The sequence below is a fragment of the Colias philodice genome, chromosome 23 (assembly GCF_061535455.1).
Source record: "Colias philodice isolate Cphi_HAF_F1 chromosome 23, ilColPhil1 Martin Lab GWU primary, whole genome shotgun sequence".
NCBI classification, from domain to species: Eukaryota; Metazoa; Arthropoda; class Insecta; order Lepidoptera; family Pieridae; genus Colias; species Colias philodice.
In genome coordinates, this window is record NC_143108.1 from 2,195,668 (window position 1) to 2,204,546 (window position 8,879).

General features: G+C 34.5%; 2 protein-coding genes across 5 annotated transcripts; one reads left to right on the top strand and one right to left on the bottom strand.

Annotated features, from left to right (window-relative positions):
• LOC149477891 (uncharacterized) lies at positions 1-2,053 on the top strand. Of its 3 annotated transcripts, none has more exons than XM_089709742.1 (2): positions 1-230; positions 306-2,053. In XM_089709742.1, the coding sequence occupies exons 1-2, from the start codon at positions 125-127 to the stop codon at positions 1,733-1,735; spliced, it is 1,536 nt and encodes a 511-aa protein (XP_089565868.1). In that variant the 5' UTR covers positions 1-124; the 3' UTR covers positions 1,736-2,053. The 3 variants fall into 3 exon arrangements, with proteins under 3 accessions (XP_089565868.1, XP_089565867.1, XP_089565869.1); XM_089709741.1 differs by having other exon boundaries at positions 2-230; positions 300-2,052; XM_089709743.1 differs by having other exon boundaries at positions 6-230; positions 292-2,053.
• Positions 2,054-3,817: 1,764 nt separating this feature from the next.
• Positions 3,818-8,105, bottom strand: LOC149477892 (nucleoplasmin-like protein). Of its 2 annotated transcripts, XM_089709800.1 has the most exons (6): positions 7,973-8,105; positions 7,212-7,351; positions 6,883-7,008; positions 6,310-6,435; positions 5,363-5,413; positions 3,818-4,750 (listed from the first exon to the last, which is right to left on the bottom strand). In XM_089709800.1, the coding sequence occupies exons 1-6, from the start codon at positions 7,992-7,994 to the stop codon at positions 4,649-4,651; spliced, it is 567 nt and encodes a 188-aa protein (XP_089565926.1). In that variant the 5' UTR covers positions 7,995-8,105; the 3' UTR covers positions 3,818-4,648. The 2 variants fall into 2 exon arrangements, with proteins under 2 accessions (XP_089565926.1, XP_089565927.1); XM_089709801.1 differs by lacking the exon at positions 5,363-5,413.
• Positions 8,106-8,879: the final 774 nt, after the last annotated feature.

Here is an 8,879-nt window from a genome sequence, read left to right on the forward strand (position 1 = left end):
GATTTAAATTCTCTTTGGAATGGCCCTCTGATTGTTTATAATTATCTTAGATAAATAAGTAATAAATTTTAAAACTATATTTAATTATATTCAAAACTACATCAGAGATATCAATTACGCAGCTATGGATGTCAATAATTCACACAATCAAAGTTACTGGTTTGTTGTACGTGAAGACCATAGCAATGTCATATTCAGCAGTAACAATTTCACAATTCAAAACCCTCAAAGTAGGTACAATCACCAAAAGCCTTTAATTATTTGATTCCTACATATTTTCTGATTTAACAGTTTTTTAGTTGCAGGTCAAGAAACGAGATTTATAGTGGATACAGGTGACAACCGACAATTTATGCAAGTTGATAATATTCCAGCTATCCAAGAGGAACCTACTAAAGATTCTTGCAAAGAAATAAATCCAACAAAAGAAACTGATAACTTTTGGGACAGAAATAAAGTTAAGCTACTGTTATCACTATGCCGTGAAAATGGTTACAATGTTACTATGGACAAATTTGATTTAAATGAAATTGCAATTTTAGTTGGAACTACACCTGAAGATTGTGATAAAAAGTTCCGTAATTTACGTCGGACATACATAAGATTAATGAAGAAGAAATTAATGGGAAAGGATATAAAATGGGTACATTTCAACATTTGTGAAGACTTATTCAAAGATTGCAAATTGTTGAACCCAGCTTTGGAACCTTGGGAGGATGGGAAGGTCAGACAACTGCTAACACTGTACATAGAAAATATTAACAAATTCCGGGATCCTAATTTCTTACAAAAAGAAGTATGGAAAGATATAGCTTCACAGTTAAATACTACTGAATATAATTGCTATCACAAATTCAAAAACTTAAAAAGAACATATTTCAATTGGCTCGAAAGGAGCAGAGAAACAGGAAAACTTATCAAGTGGCCCTATCATCATTATTTTGAAAGAATATATTATAATTACAACCCAGATCTTGGTCCATGGGATAGAAATAAAATAAGACAACTTATAAATGCATATTCAGAAATTGCACACATGTTTAGGAATCCTAAGTATCAAAAGAAAGAACTGTGGAGGGAAATCTCTAGAAAAGTTGGTGAGAGTCCCAGTAATTGTGACAGGAAGTTTAGAAATTTGAAACAAACCTACATTAGGCTAAAGATGAAAGTTGAAACTGGCCGTTCAATAACCAAATGGAGATATTATAAAGACTTTTCAGCTATATTTGAAAATGAAACTTATTCAGCTATGAATGATGGTCTAGAAATTGGTTACAAATCTGCTGAACAAGATTATATAACCCAGTTGTTAAATTTCTACATTGACAATAAAGAAAAATTTAGGGACCCACTTGTGAAGAAGAAACATTTATGGAGATTAATTGGACCTAAACTTGGTTTATCTCCTGAAGAGTGTGATAAAAAGTTTAGAAATTTAAAACAGACTTATATCAGATTGGCAGAAAGAAAGAATTTAAATGGAAGAAACAATGGATGGCCATATTATTCATATTTTGAAAGAATCTATGATGAACCAAGGGCATTTGGCAAGGGATGTAATCACACTTGTAATGTAGATAATGTAACTCTTAAAGAAATCAGAAGCATAGTTAAGGATGCTTATGAAGTGAGAGGTAATGATAAATTTGAGAGGCTTGTGAAAGTGGTAGAAGAGGCAAATGATATACAGAGAGAAAGAAATAAAATACTTCAAGCTTTATTGAATAGGAAATGAAGTATTGTGAAAATATGCTTGTGTTAGTTTTCTGCAGTATGTTGTCTTAGAAATGGGGCTAACATATTTTGCAATTATTTTACTGGTCAAATTTTCAAAGATAGAAGTTGTTTGGAATTTATATGGATTTTTTGAATTTATTATGGATTTTTTGAATTTATTATGGATTTTTTGGACAGTTTGAAAAGCTATAGGCTCAGGAAGTCTAGTATCTAGGATGGAAATTGATTCATGTGATGTAATCTTCGGTAGTTTGTACATTGATTATTATTGAAAGTAAAAAATATGAGATCTTGATATTGAAAGCTAAAATTTCTTGTATTTGAATTATTATCAATCCCCATAAGGAACAAAAATAATCTATACTAATATTATAAAGCTGAAGAGTTTGTTTGAACGCGCTAATCTCGGGAACTACTGGTCCGATTTGAAAAATTCTTTCGGTGTTAGATAGCCCATTTATCGAGGAAGGTTATAGGTTATATTATATCATCACGCTACGACCAACAGGGGTGGAGCCACGGGGGTGAAACCGCGCGGAGCAGCTAGTAATATAATAAAAAATAATAGGATATTTATTTGGTAATTTCTGGCATAGTTTAAAAATATCAACTAACTTTCCGCCCCCACTCCGCAGCTCGTTTTAAGATCGCGTGTAATACAGTTATTGCGTGACAGTCAAAAAGTTTTCTTTACTCTATTTTACTGTTCCCAAAATTTCCTTTGTTTCAAATTTGATCAATATTAGTGCAGCGGTTTAAGCTTGAAACGATACATATACAGACAGTGAACAAGTCAAGATATCGTATTATTGAACTAGCGCCTTTTGCTTATTGGTCGTGAATCAAAATAAGTGCAGGTTTTTTTTGATATTATAAAATGAATATCTGCACGCATCCTAGCGTGTTATGGTAATAGCACGATGTAGGTAAGTGCTTCGCAATCTAGCCTTCATTAAGGTGAGTATCGACTTCGCGCTCCAAGAGGTCGAACATTGGCGCGCGCTCCAGCCGCGTGAAATGGATACCAGTTTGGAACGCGCGCCAAAATGTTCGTTGGAGCGGTCGAACGCGGAGCGGTCCGTTCCGTCGGGTGTCGGTTTTTTACCGCGCATCAAACGTGGCGCGCGCGCCAATGGAGACGGGTTTGTCGTATTTTTTGTGTTTGTTGCGCTCCGAATAATAATTCTGGGACTATCCTTGATAATATAGACTGCTTTGAAACTCTGAACAGGTATTTCAAGCTTGTCTCTAGCCTTTCAGTCACTGTAATAGCTTCGCGAAACTGGGTGTCCATTTTTTTCACCTTTGGCTCTATCAAGTTATTCAAGTAATAAAAATCTTCTGTAGACATTCTTTTGAAGTTTTTTATTGTGTCTTCTATCACTTCGAACTGCATGTCTCTTATAAGTGTCACTCCATACTGCATTTTTTTTCGGTACAGCTCTTTTATCCACCAACGCACTTGACATTTCTGTTTTTTCTTTTTTATTATGCTGTGTATAATAATTACAATAGCTGCTGCTGCTCGTACACGACGCTTCCATGATGAACGGTCAAACACTGGAACAGTTGCCACGCGCGCCAGGCGCGCTTAGTTGATATACTTCAATTATTTGGAACGCGCTCCGCGGAGCGCACTCTCGGCGCGGTCATTCATGGCGCGCGCGCCAGGAGCGCGAAGTCGATACCCAGCTTTATTATAGAAACAATACGCCTAGCGGGCAAGTACGAAAAACAGATTAACATCAATGAGTTTACGTATCTCGGTCGGTCTGTCCGTTACTCATAAATAGATAAGATTTGTTGCAGCGTTCTTTTCGTTGCCTGATGAATATAGAAAGTAGCTGTATTTGTATAGAGATAGATGGAGTATCAAACTATGAATGCAAAGGCTCTATTTGGACTCATGGCTACCATACATTGTGCGTACATCCGCCGGACTTCTCTCTGGTGCCAGTACGACGAGAGTATGTTTAGTGATGACAGATTTGTCCATGGATGTGTATGGTTCATCAATAAGAAAATCATTGGAGGGACATTCATCTGTTTTCATTTTACTTAAAAAAATAAAAGAATGAAATTGTTTAGAAACGTTTATTTATTATTACAGTTCTTATGTAATATGTATATGTACAAACAAACTATATTAGATTATCAGTTTTCATTCTGAAATGAGAAATCATTAGCAATTCAATAACATGTTGTCCGGCAGTACACTGATTATGCTTAAATTAACTTAATACATCAGTATGATTTTAAACTTATTAATGCTATAACACAGTAAGGAATGAAAAAAATTAAGTTCAGAAAAATGTTGTCATACTAAGTCATCGGTTGTAGAAAAGTAATAGTCTGCGTTATTTCACCAAGACGTCATCCTCCTCAGTATGGTAAGTACTGTTTACTTTTAAAATTTGTCAAATTTATAGTACATAACAATACTAAAGGAATTTAAGTCTCCTTAAAATAGACAGGCTAAATGGATGACCAGTAACATTCACAAACATTCAAACGACACACTCTCGCACAAGTCATACAATGTAAACCTATTCTCGATTACCACACTATGTTGTTAAAACTAAGACGCCCTCATTACCACACTGCACAGCCAACAATGGCAATAAACTAGGTAACATTACCTAACATTGACAGCCATTTGTATAAATGAATTCAGTCTTCCAACAGCATTGATCTGTCAAAGTCACAAAGATCAAATTAAAAATAAAAAGTCAATAATACTTAAGATTGTACAAATACACACCTAAAAACTATGTCGCAAAGGTGGAAATACCACGAGATTATTTTAACACATTTAATTAACACCTAGTCAAATGTAAGATGTGTGTCCACAAACTTTCGTTAACGGCAGACAGTGTGGTCTAAAGAGGATAGGAAGTTACAGGCGGTTCATTCACTTCTTGGCGTTCTTCTTGGGTGAGGGGGCCTTGCCTTTAGCGTTGTTTGACATTTTCGATTTCTTGCCTTTCGGCTCACCTTCCTCTTCATCTTCATCCTGCAGATAAAAAAACAATGTATTATTCCTAATTATCTATACTAATATTATAAAGCTGAAGAGTTTGTTTGTTTGTTTGAACGCACTAATCTCGGGAACTACTGGTCCGATTTGAAAAATTCTTTCGGTGTTAGATAGCCCTTTTATCGAGGAAGGTTATAGGCTATATATCATCACGCTACTACCGACAGGAATGGAGCCACGGGGGTGAAACCGCGCGGAGCAGCTAGTTCCTAATATAACAATAACATAAGCTGAAGAAATTACAAATCAAAACTACAACTACTAAGCATCAGTTATGATTCATACAATCAACAATAAAACCACAACTGATCTCATATTCAAGGCTTTCAGAAGGTAAAGGGATTTAGGAATGAGTACAGAAAACCAACAGCCAATTTATGGTAAACTGGTAATAAGTTTTAAGGCCCAGTTTTAGCAAAACATGACAGCAACCCAGCATAGTTATAAATTTACAGATTATATTTATAGTAATATCTATGTAATAAAGGGTTTGCATAAGGGATTTACGCTGTCATTATTTTGAAGAAACGGGCCACACGCCCTTTTCCTTCTGTTTGCATAAGTGTATTAGTTGAAGGTTTTCAGTACCTCATTCGTCTTGCGCTTGCCGGCTGATGATTTCCTTTTATTCTCATCTTCCTGCAAATTTAGTTGCTACTTGAGTACTTGTTATAAAAATAAACTCTTAAATTAATAATAAAAATGTATGCGTGTACTAGAGTACACACGTAAGAAGTGAAACTTCTTTATGACCTTAAAAATGTCACAGGTATGGCGTAACACAAAAATGTCACGCGTACGGCGTAACGCAAAAATGTTACACTAAATTTTGACCAATCCCCATAAAGAAGTTTCACTTCAATAAACTCTTAAATTAATAATAATACTACCTAAGTGGCAAATTTCATTAATAATTTCACTCCAATAATAAGCAGTACATTGAATAATAAAAATTAAGAAATACCTACCCATTGCAATTCACATAAATTATGGGAAATAAAATCATTATCTTTTAGCATTATTGATATTTGTAATTTCGAGTGGTAAGTAGTCTAGATTAAAATGATTGATTGCCGTTTTATTATTGCATGCTATTTATATCTATTACAGTTTTAATGTAAAACAAGTTACAGTTAAGGTAGTCAAAGAAGCATATTACATGCACAACTTGCTTTTTTAACCGACTTCAAAAAAAGGAAGAGGTTATCCATTCGGCCAGTATATTTTTTTTTAATGTCATCAATACCATTTATCTTGTCCATTGAAAATTAAAATTATACACTAGGACTATCTTTGTATTAAGTTCATTAAGTATCATGAATTTCAATACTATGTAGTTGTGCAAGAATAACTATTAATTAAATTGTGAAAGTAAAAACTTAATCTTTTTAATATCAAAGTATTATATAATTTTATAATAAATGTACCAAGTTCAAGATATTCATAGTTAATCCCTATTTAACAAATAAACTCAACAAACTCAATAAGTTAAAATAGACAAAAGCAGTATAGAACTAAATAATTCCAAAACATACCTTAAACTGAGAGTCATCGCCCTCCTCCTCGTCAAGCATTTCTTCTTCCATCTCTTCCATATCTTCGAACTCCTCAACGAGAGCACCGAGTAAGTGCTGACCAATCAAATGCACAGGCCCTGATCCCTATACAAATAACACTAATTAAAAAAGTCTAAGTATTTAGGGTTTTGGTTATATATTATTGTATAATCAGACAAATGCCTCGAAAAAATCATGCTTGGACTGCGCAACATCAAAACGATGCTACACTATCCATCAAAATAACCAATGGTTGTTTTATCATCATTTGAATTGAATGAAATCATTAGATAAATTAAGATGTCAATGACTATAGTTGGGAAACAATATAATGTCTTAACAATTAAATATTAATTACTAGTGGTCCGTCCCGGCTTCGCCCGTGTTACATATTTCGCAATAAAAAGTAGCCTATGTCCTTTCTCGGGTATCAAAATAACTCCATACCAAATTTCATGAAAATTGGTTCAGTAGTTTAGGCGGTATTGAGTAACATACAGACAGACAGAGTTACTTTCGCATTTATAATATTAGTATGGATTAATATTATACCTGTGTGAGTGTGAATGTTACTGGTGCGTCAGGGAACTCAATGTCCAATCTAGCTTGCCTCGTCTCACCAACTTTCAGGATGGCCACAGGGATTTTGATTGCATCTTGTAAGCACATAGTTTCAACCTGAAATAAGATAAGCACACATGAAACTATTTTAAGTTAGCCATAAATGAAAATAGGTTATTAACCATGGAAGTTTAGCATGGCAATTCTATAGGTTACAAAAACGATATAAAAGGCATGCTTTACTTTGAATACACATGTTAATATGGAATAATAAAGTTTTTAGGTTATGTTCAATACAATAATTAACTTTGTTCAATTACCTGCACAACATTGAGTTCGTCGGGTTTGGCGTCTGGTCCGAGTAGCGCAGTACGAATGAGCAATTTGTTGTTGCGCGGGTATTCCGCTTTCGCTTCAGGGTCCCATGTTTCGGACTGGTGTGATGAAGAAAGGGTGACGCCTGAAACAGCGTGGTACACAGGTTAAGTCTAGTAAAACAGAACAACGTCAATATAACCTCAATACGAACTGTATTAAATAAATAAACCATTAAAAGTTGCACTAAAATATCGGTTTAGCTATTTATGTGACAATATTGCTAATGGAGAAGACGCTCTAGAACATAGAATGGACGCCATTCTCGTTTTCAAATTACGCGCCTTTACAGTGGCATACCACGTTATTTTACAATATTATATTTCTAGAACCCAGTTAAACACTATCATAGATGTTGCAGTTAATATTAAAAAGTATAATATATTAACAATTGAACTATAAATGGGAAAAGGCCGATAACACCTAACAAAATTATAGAACAAAAAATGGCGGCAACAAATTATACTATATTATTTAATTTTTTCAAGATTTACCAAGACTTCTTACATTATTTCTCGAGTAAAAGAAAGCTAGATTATGAGCCACAATATAGCAAAATTATAATAACAGCACTAATGAAAATGGCGAAGAGCCGGGTGTCAAATTGTGACGCAAATTTTAGAAACAGATATTTAACAAAGTACACGATTGGTTTCCAAAATAATAGAAATATCTGAATATTCACATATTACTTTAAATAACTCACCGTAAAAATATTCGTCCGACATGGTGATTTCGTTAATTTATTAAGATTTTCCGACACGTTCACGTGCGATGCCGGTGCACACAAATCTGAAGTCGATGTTACCATTTCTAAAATCGCAACCCTCTTTTTCTTCTGACAGCTCAGAACAAAGAATCCTATGGAACTGCCGTAATTGTTCAATTTGACGCGGAAATAATAATGATATACCCATCTCTTTCTCACAACAGTGGTTTTACCTTAGAAAAAGCATCTACACTCTTTTTATTAGCGCCCTCTTCATTGGCATCGATGTACCTTTGCTGCCACGGACGCCATCTTAGTATACGGTTTTGTTTACATGTGAGAAGATGTCATTGTGAAATTTTTATGATTTTCCAGTGTTTTTCGACCATAATCGAGTGTAATAAGTATAATTGAAAATAATAATAGGTACCATGAAGTGTTCTATAGTAGGTTGTGGCCTATGCCAAAGCAAAAACAGGCCGAATCTAACCTTTCAACGGTAAGTGGCTAACATTTTGTTAAATTGTTGCTTATATTAAAGTGTAATTTATTATCAAGTGTATAGAAATCTTTTAATCATTTTACATTTAATCATCTTAGTTATTATGAGCTGTAGAAACAACAAGTGAACTGTAGAACTGTAGAACTGTAGAACAAGTGAACGTCCCTAGCCCGCCATGTTTGTACCCCGATTTGTTTACTTAGGTATGCAGGAAAAGTACATGCATATGGCAGTTCCATATGATCGTTGTTCAGAGTCTGACAGGCGTTTCACATAGTGTTACTATTATAAAAAAAACTGGATGAACGGGATGAACGGAATCACAACGGAATATTTTTTTTAAACGGAATATCCACCAATTTGCATGCGCTGTCTTCGTCCGAGTATAACCGGTAGAACCCG

Coding starts and splice junctions, on each gene's coding strand:
- LOC149477891 (XM_089709741.1), top strand. CDS start 125: ATGGATGTCAATAATTCACACAATCAAAGTTACTGGTTTGTTGTACGT. Junction 231..299: donor CACAATTCAAAACCCTCAAA/GTAGGTACAATC, acceptor ACAGTTTTTTAG/TTGCAGGTCAAGAAACGAGA.
- LOC149477892 (XM_089709800.1), bottom strand. CDS start 7,994: ATGTCGGACGAATATTTTTACG. Junction 5,414..6,309: donor GCGATGACTCTCAGTTTAAG/GTATGTTTTGGA, acceptor CTAAATTTGCAG/GAAGATGAGAATAAAAGGAA. Junction 4,751..5,362: donor GCAAGCGCAAGACGAATGAG/GTACTGAAAACC, acceptor TTTTATCTGCAG/GATGAAGATGAAGAGGAAGG.